Consider the following 12369-nt stretch of genomic DNA (forward strand, 5'->3'; position numbering starts at 1 on the left):
TTTGACTCCATTATTTCCTGTGGATGTGGTTTCCATTAGGATCTAATTCCATTGTGATAATTGCAGCTCTGAGTTCACAACAGGATGGGAAAACAAAACTGACAGACTATTATTAATGAGAGTGTAGAGAATATATCGATGCTCTATATGATGCTACGCACAATGATTAAACTGTTAAATTTGTTTCTTCAACACAAATAGAATACTAGACAGCACCAGTTATGACCTTGTGTGTGTGCAGTGGTGAAGTTGTAAATAAAAAGTAGATGAACTATGAACTCCAGCTAGTTAGCATAAGATGTACAACAAACAGTCCAAAATATAAATTATATTTTCAAAATAATCTATTTGGGAAACACCCTATTTAACTTTCATCAGTGTGATAATATTTTCTTCAAGACATAATATTACTGTGTGTGTGTGTGTGTGTGTGTGTGTGTGTGTGTGTGTGTGTGTGTGTGTGTGTGTGTATCTATCTATCTATTTATCTATCTATCTATCTCTATCTATATATCTATCAAATGTTTATGTTTTTGTTGGTTTTTGGTTGTATTCTCTCATACAAACAGCAATACTGCTAGTTTCATAAACAAATAATTTTCTGTTTTGTTTACTCTTGTTAGTGTAGTTATCTAATGTAGACAGAGAAAGAGAGGAGGCAGACAGAGTGAAGTGTCTCATGTTCCCAGACTGATCCTGATATCCTGCCAGAGAAACAGGGGGTCGCTGTTTCCCTCTCACATCAGCGCAGCAAACAAAGGGAGCACAACATGAAAAGCTGAATGTCAGAAGGAGTGAACTCAAGTTGACCCCTCCGGACCGGGGGAGAAGATGCAGAAGAGCTCTGGCGACGCCCCATGAGCTCTCTTCATTCACAAGAATGGCCTTGTATTCAGTGTGCAAATGTGACACCGTGATACTATAAGTGCATGCATACATAAATTGAAGTTAAACAAGTAATTAGTTTATATTTGTTAAATTTCATTGCTGTGTCTGGTAAATTTGTTGTTTTAGAACTATCTCTGTATAGGAAAAACCTATAAATGTATTAATAAAATGAAGACACATTGTTTATGCTGTTATTGTATTAATTTGCAATGGGTGTCTGATTTAATTCACTAACAGTTCTGTTCTTCATAAAGTAACCTATACCAGGTATAATTTATATAATATTTTCTACACGGACACAAAAAGATAGATATGTAACACAAAGGAATAGGCTACAACTGCCTGCAACTTCTTACAGCTGTGTTGGTCATTGGCACAGCAGTTGGATCACTGTGTTTTAGGTACATACAGTACACAAAGATCCCATATTTCCATAATAAACATGTGATTATATTTTTGGCATGGTTTAGGATGACCTGAAGAGAAAACAAAAATGGTGTTTCAGTTAAAACCCATCAGAGTAAAATGTATTGTAATATTGCGGGACATGAATGATGATTCAGTTGATAAATAATTCACAATCATACATTAATACTCATCATAACAATTTAGTTTGAAGGTAACAACAATTGAACTAAAGTTCAAAAAACCCATGGAGCTTATAGGCTTCCCATCATCGCTGTAAATGGTGACTTTGAGATTTTGATGTGAACAAAAATATATAGCTGTTCAATCCGCTAGTGCAGTGGGTCCCAAAGTTGGGTCCAGGGCCCCCCAGGGGTCCTTGAGGGGGTTCAGATGGCCCAGCAACTGAGGAGTAGCTGAATTTCACTAATATTTTACTTACTTGAAATTAGCACAGTGAGGGAAGGGACGGCCGTTTTGTTAATACAGTACCCACCAATCTCCCACCTACAGTTTGGACTGTTATATAATTCTGCACCAAGTCTTATCTACCCAGCAGGCGTTTATCTGGGTGACTTGACTGAAAAATGTGGCAACCCCAGCCCTTATACACTCATTATGCTTAACTCTAGTCAGTGATATTACACTGAAATGAAACTAGTCTTTATTTTGCTGGGGGACCTCCTGGAGCACCCCTCAAGGACCCCTGCCCGTCCCTGGACCCCACCTTGGGAACCCCTGCCCTAAGTGCACCCTCACACAGAGATGGGCGGTCCAAGAAGGCGCGCAGCCTGTGCAGCTTATGCGCATGTTTTCATGTTTAGATAGTGTAGCGGTGCAGGTCATTGCATGGTTGATGTCCAACTGGGAGAGGCGTGCATTTGCAAAGAATAACTGTGGGATATTGTTTTGATTGCAGATAGCGACAAATCATCTGGCGCCATGAGTAAAGTGCAGGGTGGGATGAAATGCGTGAAATATCTCCTATTCGTTTTCAACTTCATATTCTGGGTAAGTCCGCTCCAGAAGCGGGTTGATAATGATCTGCATGGAAACAATGTTGCATTCAGTGAGCTCAAACGTTTCATTGTTGCTGAATTGTAGCCTAACCTTTGTTCGCAGTTAAAGAAATTACACTCATGGGTTGAATAGCCTGAACATTTCTATCGATTTTTGCCGGAAGACAGATTTGATTTTTATTTATCCTGTTGTTATTATCAAGCTCTGTTGTCATGACAAACCTGTTAGTGGTCCACCTTATTATGGTATGCATGGGTTACATGTAGCAATCAACGTTATTAGCTACCTGTCGGTCTAATGATCAGCGAGATACCGTTTGGAATGAAGCTTGCGAATATAATAGTTTCAGTATTCAATTGAGAAATGGATGAACTGTTACTGTAAGCATGCAGTTTGTTTCCATCCACCTGCCACGCTAGTCTCTCTCTCTCTCTCTCTCTCTCTCTCTCTCTCTCTCTCTCTCTCTCTCTCTCTCTCTCTCTCTCTCAGTCCTACAACATGGGACTGCTGTTTACTATAGTAGACCTTACGTTTCCTCATGGCCTTAAGGGCATAATTCTCAATCCATTTCCCTATTATATGGCCATTATATTCACTTAATTAAAGCCCATAAAGTAGTCGATAAAATAGTCTATAAAATACTTTATTATTAATAGTAAATTAAAATGATTGCCTTAAAGCCACTTATCCTTTTAATTATGCTTCATTATTTATGTATAACCTGGTGAAATTGTGTTGCAGTCACTTCTGTCACTTCTACAGTCTTATACAGTCATACTGCAACACACACAGAGGCCAGAACTGCAGTGTGTTGCTACATTTCCAACACAGCTATGAAACCCAGCCACTGTTTTTCGACCCCTCGCTTCACCAGTTTGGCAGTGTGATGTGACTTTCCTGTTGCAGGCCTGGGAGTGTGCTGGGTGTTGACTGGGTTAATCTGTTTTGGGTACATCATGGGCGTTTTTGCTATCATGGAGAGGGACTGTTATGCTGCATTAGGTTTGCTCAGGTGTGTGTTACCTGTGGCTCTGTCTGGGAGAGCAGGCATCAGAGGCTATTGTGGAATCCCTGATGATTTACAGTGCAATGACTTTTCATCTGACACTGTGTTAGGTCTTATTATTATCTATCTAAATTAGTGTAAATACATTTGGCATGATTTACATAACAAATTTAGAAGCAGTGAAAAATTAATTCACACTTTAACATGCAAAGGATTAGGCTACAGATCTCCACACATGCAAAAAAATAAATACATTTTATTTTATTTTCTGTCAAATTCATACTTTATGTTGATCCAACATTAGAAAAAATCTATTTTGTTATTCTCATACCTTGGTCAATTGTGAATGGTCAAATAGATAAAATCATGTATATGAAAGATCCTGTTATAGACTCATGTAATTGACTTCAATGGATACTTATGTTTAAGCACTAATTGATATAGTATATGGGCTTCAAGCGGCTGCATCGAGTAATCTATGCTCTGTAAGACAATCATTTGTCCCAAAGTGGTGTCACCCAAACAGACAGCAGCCTCTTTGTTCTGGAGTTTGGGGACTGAGAGCAGTGCCGTTGTGGTCCGAGCCAAAAGGGGCGTACAGTACACTGTCATTTTGGGGTGCGGTGCCAACGGGCAGCCAATGCCTGTGTGAGTTACATCACAGGCTCTGTGAGGCTGGCACAGCCTGTGGCTGAAATGCACCATGGGAGATGGACCACTGATGTGATGTTGGGGTTCAGATCTGATACGCCGACAATCCATATTGAAGCATACAGCAACAAAGTGTTTTTCCTTTTCCAAATATTTTAATTCTCACTAAGGTCCCTTGTTTATGCTACAGGCTGTATGAATAGAAAGCTTAAGCCAGGATAGGATCATGGAATAAACAGACTGTTTTGGTTACAGTTTCATATTAGCATCAGTATTCTTCTCAGAATATTGGAATTCAATATTTTTGTCAGAGCTCACCTTTAAAGGTTTAGAGGTTTAATAAATCAGAAAGAGGCTAGTTTTTTTAATTCATTGACTGAGTTCATGGCTCTACAAGACACAGAAACATGAGTTGTAAATGCATTTTCAACCTGTAAATCATTTGTTTACATCTGATTTTTTGTGTACAATGTAGAGAAATTCACCTGTTGTTTTGCGAGATATCTGAAAATTGTGATTATTATTCATCAGCAACTCTACCCTTCATGAATTTATGTGTAAATAACCCTTAATCTGTTCATTTAAATTAACCAAAGATTGGAGGTTTAAACAAAATGTGTCTCTTAAGTGTCTCTGGAAGGACAGAAGGATTAACTGACTCAGGGTGACACCACTTTATATTCCTGGGTTTCAATCGATAGGTTTATTTCTGGTAAAGCTTGCCCAGGGAGCAGCGATGTGCGACGTCCTGCTCAGTGTTGTGATGAGCTGAGACTCGTCAGGCGCATCACACCTGCCAATCTGTTTCTCACATCCGCCCCATATTACGCACCATTTCCCACCAGAATAAACCTCACCATGGCTGGCCAAATTTAGTCATCTCCCAGAATGCCATCCCACACAGCACAATTTTATTTTGAGAAGAAGATGCAGGAGAAGTTACAAAAATGTCTTAAAGTAATACTTCATCAACAGAAAATCCAAGGAAAATTATGTCACAGTACTGGACACACTGTTTGATTGACAGGTGATCTCTGGGACGTGCAGTGCAGAAACACCACAGTAATGATTGCTTACCATCAAATTACCACTTTGCGATTACATTTCAACAATGCTGGGTCTAAATGTGTGCCATATTATTCTAATCATGCAGCACCTGCAGAATTGTGTAGCTATACCATTAATATTGAGTGTATGTTTTTAATTCCACAGCTGTCAGGCTCGTTTGTGCTGGCAGTGGGACTGTGGCTGAGGTTTGACCCAGATACAGTCCAGCTCCTGACAGGTGATGGCGCCCCTGAGACCTTCTTCATAGGTAAGTCAGAGTCCGGCCTTCCTGCAGACTCACATCTGCATAGATATGGCTCAAGATAATAAGTGAAATGCATTTGAATACTTTTTTCTGTGATGGGCAGATGGACAGGCCTCATTCAGTGCATTCATCTTAATTATCTAAAAGTGCCAGTTTAACTTATATCCACTCTGCAACAATGGACATGATTGGCTGCACCTATTTGGCACACAGCTTATGGTATGAGGAAGGAAGTCGCATGTAGATTTTATCAACCCCAAAATGGCTACAACTTTATTTCTATTCAAAGGGGAGCACCAGTCATTTTATTAAGAGTTTGTGTTATTCCACTGGTCTAAGACAGTCCAATCAATTTGCAAATAGCAAACTAGAAAACTGTGACTCTACCTTGCCATGTAACTATGTATAAAGTGTGAAAGCTGTTGCATAGAGAATGATTTTTTTTCTGATTTTTTTCTGGGGATCACAACACATTTTCTAGTGTAATAAAACTAATACATGAACTATGACATGAACTAATACTAATACAAAAACTCAAACAAATATTCTGTGGGTCCACAAAATCAGTCTCCTATTCTTTATAGCAGCTCCAGATATTATATGACATCCTAACATTTAGTTCTCAGGCTCATGGCTTTAGGAGGGAGCAGTTCATATTCACAAATATTGATTTGATTGTCCTACTATTGGAAAAACATGAATTTGTCAGTTGAATGGTGTTCCCCTTGAGAAGGGAACTGAGACAAACTGACTTGAGCCTTTACTTGATTATTAATGAACATTTCTGTCTCTAGACTAAAAGGGCTTATAGGTTCACCACAGCACTTAGCGAACAGCTGTGGCTTTTGATTGATATTGAATGAACAGTTCCTCCACAATGCTACCAATAAAACATACAGTAGACAATTAGAACATACAGTAGACAAGACAAACACTCTTCAGTGTTCAGTGGTGTTCTAGTATTCTGTACAATAGGCCTTCTCTCTCTCTCTCTCTCTCTCTCTCTCTCTCTCTCTCTCACTCTCTCTCTGTAGGCTCAAATGACTAGAATGAAGCCTATTCTTGTTACTCCCATTTAGAGCATGACCTAAAATGGTGACTTCACTTCATCAGCTCTCTGCCATGCTTTCATGGAAGTGGCTGCTGCCCCTCAGGGTGTAGTAGCTTGTCGGGGTGGGGCAGGTGACGGACTATGACTTCTACCCTTAACACTCAGTTCAAAGCAACAGTCATGATATCATGCGTCGCATCCTTCCACAAAGTAATGTTTCACACAGCAACTGGCCAGCTTCTTAGTTCTAGCCCTGTGTAAATGTAAGAGAAGATAAAACAGCGGGGTTTTTATTCTCACTGTAATTTGTTTGATCCAAGAGCATGCCAACTGCTGCAGGTATGATAATGTTCTGCTCAGTTTGGTTAAATTTGACATTCAAATATCATATCAGCTCCTCTTACCAAACACATTTTCCTTGATGATCAGTTGCTTGGTACCTGATCTGCCCATGAACAGCCCTTGTTGTGTTCGGCAGCGAGAGGCTGCAGCAGTTGACGCTGCAGGAGTTTGTCAATTTATCTATATATCTCAAAGATCCCGCTTGATCACAGCGCTGTGTCGCCTTACAGAGGAGCCTTAGCAACAAAATAAATATTATCTTGGGCTGCCTGTGCAGAATGGTGGAGTGTGGCTGCCTACAAGTAGCTCTAGCAAGGAGACTTTACAAGACTAAACAGAGTGATACCATAACAAGGCAAGGTGGCAGCATTCCCTATGGGTGATTCACTTTCCATTCTGTCACCTCTGTGACTCTATGCTGCTGTGTGTAAACAGGCATTGTGTGTGCATGTGTGTGTGTGTGTGTGTGTGTGTGTGTGTGTGTGTGTGAGAGAGAGAGAGAGACAGAGAGAGAGAGACAGGGAGAGAGACAGGGAGTGAGACAGAAAGAGACAGAAAGAGAGAAAGATCAGTTTGCACTCACTGATTTGCATTTCCAACTGATACCTTCCACCAACTTTGGCCCAGGAAAGAAGTATAAATGGTAATTGTCTGTTAGATATTGATGGTTTCAAAAGGAGGGAGTGCTGTAAAAAGCTGCATATCAAAAGTCAGTGCCTAAGCGATGGAAAACATCATGTGTCAAGACGAGTTCTGTGGACACATTCTGTATATGGAACTTGTCTTCGCCCATGATATTTTCCATTGCTGACCCAGACAATCGGCTTTGAAGCAGTGCATTTCTTATTTCCAGATCCCTCCAGCAGTCTACTCACAGTGGACGGCTTCGTCTTTACCTCCCCTTTTGTTCAGCAGCAGGAAAACAACAGCTTGCATTCCCCCATGTGGATTAATTAAATTGCTGCAGTGGTTGCTGCCTATGTCACTGATTAGGCCCGTAGCATGGACCTTAGGGACTGGCCTGGTGTATAGTTACAGTGTGAGGGGTTCAGTAGTGAGGGCTGGGAGCGAGGGAGTAACACAAGGGAGGTGACGCCATCCCAGCTCTTAGCCACCATGGCTGGAGCTGTAGTTTAATTCTCGTTGCAGCAATCAAACCCCGGGCAAATCCCGGTCTTTGTCAGGCCTGCTGTCATCTCTGGCTCTGTATTGCTGCTCAGGGGTTGAGAAACACACAAGATGCTGAACATTAGGGTTGCACTATGAGAATGATTATGTGTTTTATATGTGTCAGTAGAGTTAATTAACCTGGAAAGAGTTTATTTTTGCTAGGCAAAAAAAAAAAGCATTGTCAATCAAAACTAATTTCCCTTATATTATCTTAAAATATACCGTCTGATTTGCCTTTTTCCCTACTTTTTAGCATTTTGCATAAGCTTAATGAGTGGTGTGGTGTGGGAATTGAACCTGCCACCATAGTGGAGTAGAGGCCTTGCTCTTCAATAGACTATAGCCTTTAATTTAGATTTTAAAAGACACAGCACTTGATCCTGGTCCACTACACAAAGTCATTTGTTTGCATATTCCTCTGAGACACCTACAGATGGGTAGGGTTTCCAGAGGGGCTGGAGTGTGGGGTCAGCTCTTTGCAGAGTCCAGTGTCTTGTTCTCCACATCAACAGGGATGGACAGATGGCTATTCCAGGGACACATCTTCAGACCTGTCAGTTTTCAGACAGTCTCTTCAAGCACTGGGCCACTCTGAGAGTGGTTATTCTGCTGGGGATTGAACACAGGGCTTCTGTGTGTACCTCAGACATGATGACCACTACACTGTGATTGTATTTTATACACCAATGCTTTGACAGAAATACACAAAATTCAGGCTGTAAAAACTGACAACAGAATGACAAAAATTGATTTTTGAAAGTGAACAGAGGAACAAGCCAAAGAAGGGAAAACACCTTATTTCCTATAAATTGTGCCGGGGATTTTCTTTTGTTTCAGATCTCTTTCATTTTAACTCACAAAAGGCTGCACAGAAGGAGTTTCCACCTACACATTTGAGTTGACAGAACAACAATCCCATTATAACCTCTACTTTAATGGTGGTCTTTATAACAGCACTTGGATAATGCTGCCACCTTCAGTTATGGCTATGAGTTGCAGTCATATCACATAGAGCAGTGATTCTCAACCTTTTTCATATTAAGGACCCTAATTTAGTCCACATTAGGGCCACCGACCCCCATTTGATGAGATTTTGTATCTTGGACCCAAATCTGAGAATATTTTTTATAGTTAGGTATGATTTTGTTCAGAATTCCATGACTATCTGTAGAGAGATAACAGTGAAGCTATGATTAAAATAGTCACTCTTCTACATTCTCTAATTGTGTTAACTTCTTGTAAATTAAATAATGGTGAAGTTTAACAATTCATCAATTTGCTTGGGACTGCCTAGTACCCCCTCAAGGACCCCTGGTGGTCCCCGGACCCCACGTTGAGAACCACTGAGCACTAACACTATGATTAGATTCCAGTCTTTTCCTATGAAGCAGCAGTTCCTATCAAGCAATATATAATGAACAGAGTGAGGTCTTGTTTTTTCCTGATTTATTTATTTAAAGTACTAATCTGTCTCCTCTTATCTCCCCTTTCCTTTCCTCAGCGGTGTACATCCTTATTGGTGCAGGAGGGCTCATGATGCTGGTGGGGTTCTTTGGTTGCTTTGGGGCTGTGCGCGAGTCTCAGTGTCTTCTTGCATCGGTGGGTTGAAAGCGTTCAAAAGCGCTGCCTGTCTATAGCGCATCATCCATGCGCTACGTTGCTGTGCTTTGTTGTTCCTGTACTGACATTTCAAAAATACATGCGACATAATCCCCCTGAATGCTTGCTGGTTCACTGTACCTAACCTTTCCATGTGAGAGACAGGCCTAGCTCGTATGCGATGATAAACTTGCTCTCTGTCCCGCAGTTCTTCGCTTGCCTTATGATAATCTTCGGTGCAGAGATTGCAGCTGGCGTGTTTGGATTCATAAACAAGGAACAGGTACAGCATTTTTATTATGTTCTTTGCTTTTGAAATACAATGATTCAATTCACAGAAAAGCATTATCACTAACTTATTTTGTGTTATCTTTTATCAATATTAGATCGTCGAGGAAGTCCAAAAGTTTTATAGCAGCTCCATTGCTGACAACTCCAATTCCAACAGCACTGCAATAGCATCCATGTACCACACTGTTGTGAGTACAATATTCTTCATGTTCGTTTGTCTCCTTCATTTGTCAGTTGTTGTCACTATCAGTGTGACCAGGATCAGGGTTTTATCCTGATAGGGCCTTTCCTTTGCATTTATAGCTGAACTGCTGTGGAGGCTCCACACCAAACCCTGCTCTGTGCCCTGAGGTTAATGAGGAGACCAAGGTAAACGCTCATGCCGCTTTAACACCGCATAGCCACAGAGTGGCAGTGTAACGCCATTGTAAAACTATAAAATTGCAGCAGTATAGTGTTGGAACCACATACTGTAGGCTATATGTATCAGTAGTATTTATCCCTCTCCCTTGTTTGATATAAAATAATTTACAGCAGGAGAGGTTTGATGTCAACAATAGAACGGCATGAATAATGAAGTGTTGTTTGTATTTGTTTATAGGACTGCCTGACTGCGATAACAGACTTTTTCAACGAAAAGCTGTATATCATTGGATATGTTGGGATTGGGATTGCAGGAGTAATGGTGAGGATTTACAAAACCAAATATTCCTCATAAACCTGATATAATAGTTCAGATTTTTGATAATTTTGTGATAATTTGTCACCATTTATCCACAATGACAATTTGTTGATTAAACTGGTTCATGCACGTCATGTACAACCTTTCATGAATCCTCACAGCCTACTGATATTTGTTTCAGCATGTCCCAAAATGTGTGTGATTGTCTCCTCAGATCATAGGGATGATCTTCAGCATGGTGCTCTGTTGTGCGATCAGGAACAGCAGGGAGGTCATATAGACGGTGAGTTGACCCCGCCTCCCACCCTACCAGCCAGCCCTGTACAGGCTCACTGAACCCCTCAGAATCAACCTATCTGCATAAGACGGGGAGAGGCCAAGGACTTTTTAATGTCATTTATGCAAGTCCAGGGTAATTAGGTGGGGAGGTTCACCGAATATCACAAAGAGAGCACAATTACATCCCGACTGTCCCAGTATCAAGGGCCGAACTCAACACGATACGCTGGACCGCCATCTTTACACCTTCTCCTCAACGCCACCAGCACTGAAACACATTACTTTCTCTTCTTTCCTTTCCATAACACATGCTCTGCGTTTGGCACTACTCTATGACATTCCTCGTTTCTAGCATCCTCTTGTTACACTGCTGCCGTTCCAGAGGCTACAGTAAAAGGCCTCTTTGACACAGGAATGTTATGACTGAGGAGTATTGCTGTAAATATGGACACTTATTTTATGTATCTGCTGTTGATTAACATTATTTATTCAGTGTCCTTTATATCCCTTTTTACGTAATTTATAGGCCTAATGCCAATCATGTGCTTAAATGTTTTGAGGACTAGCCTACCTTTGCATTATAAATTTCATTATGTGCCTATATAGTCAAACACAGACAAGCCTCCAGCTATTGTACCCATTATCTATTCATCGTGATTTCAATATGTACAGTACTACTGTGCTTGCTGCCTGCGATCATTCCAAAGTATTTCTACTTTAAAGCACAATAGAGGAAGTGTAGACATGATATCAACCCAAAGGGTTAGGAAAAGTCTGATGACAAACTGCCATTCTGTAAATCTCCAAATTGATCTAAATGTTAATGAACTTATACAATGTCCTGCTCAAGCTCTTCTGGAGCATATGATGTGTGAACCGTAACAGTGAGCTAGTTTGCATTTTGTGTGAATTATTGTGGATGTAAATTTTGTTGGTGTGCCAATAAGATGTGAATTATAGAATAATGTAGTAAATGTGGACTCATAACGTACTGTTAACCACAATAAAAAATACATATTGGGTGCTTTTATTGACATCTGTGGTTATCTTCTGTTTCCTGCCTCTAAACGGTCAGAATCATAGAAGTTTGCTTTTCACAAGGTGCCAGAACTAGCAGCAGTGCTCCGTCTCATAAATCCACTCTGTGGCAGGTCAGCTTTCTTGACATGTCAGCATTCTTTCTTGTTAGATCATACAGAGCAGCAGCCAAGTGTTACACCTGAGTTGAGCAATGTTTGGCAAGTAAATGTAGCACAAGTATGCACTTATGTAACTGCTATGTAGACTACACTGATGTAAGGGCCCAGGCACTCAGGATTCTACTAACAATATTACCAATGAGATTTATCTATCAATGTGCAATTGCCCTAGGGTACTTTCCTTAGATTGCTTACATAAAAGGTAGCTTTTAAAATACAATGGTAATGTCAAGCAGCTCTAATCGTTGATTTCCTTTTAGGAAGAGTTTCTTTTAGTAGTACACATCAGAATACTTTCCTTCCTGGGTTTATTATATGTGGTGATAACTGATAACTTGAAGTATATAGTGGTTACTTCTACGTTTGAGGCCCGTTACATGTATTTGTCATTTGTCCACTGTCCGTAGTTTCTTCAAAGTTCTTGTTCTTTTTTATGCAGCATTTCTGTTATTTTGTCCATCTCCTTTACGCTGG

At 40.4% G+C, this 12369-nt stretch overlaps 1 protein-coding gene across 1 annotated transcript; it reads left to right on the forward strand.

Annotated features, from left to right (window-relative positions):
• Positions 1–2156: 2156 nt before the first annotated feature.
• tspan2a (tetraspanin 2a) lies at positions 2157–11732 on the forward strand. Its single transcript, XM_071903909.2, has 8 exons — positions 2157–2304; positions 5183–5285; positions 9347–9444; positions 9653–9727; positions 9831–9923; positions 10039–10104; positions 10337–10420; positions 10632–11732. The coding sequence occupies exons 1-8, from the start codon at positions 2236–2238 to the stop codon at positions 10695–10697; spliced, it is 654 nt and encodes a 217-aa protein (XP_071760010.1). The 5' UTR covers positions 2157–2235; the 3' UTR covers positions 10698–11732.
• Positions 11733–12369: the final 637 nt, after the last annotated feature.

Source organism: Centroberyx gerrardi, chromosome 5, assembly GCF_048128805.1.
Source record: "Centroberyx gerrardi isolate f3 chromosome 5, fCenGer3.hap1.cur.20231027, whole genome shotgun sequence".
In the NCBI taxonomy this organism is placed as follows: domain Eukaryota; kingdom Metazoa; phylum Chordata; class Actinopteri; order Beryciformes; family Berycidae; genus Centroberyx; species Centroberyx gerrardi.

Excerpts from the sequence above, each read along its gene's own strand:
- tspan2a (XM_071903909.2), top strand. The coding sequence starts at position 2,236 with ATGAGTAAAGTGCAGGGTGGGATGAAATGCGTGAAATATCTCCTATTC. Across the intron at positions 2,305-5,182 it reads TTTTCAACTTCATATTCTGG|CTGTCAGGCTCGTTTGTGCT; the intron begins GTAAGTCCGCTC and ends TTAATTCCACAG. Across the intron at positions 10,421-10,631 it reads TTGGGATTGCAGGAGTAATG|ATCATAGGGATGATCTTCAG; the intron begins GTGAGGATTTAC and ends TTGTCTCCTCAG.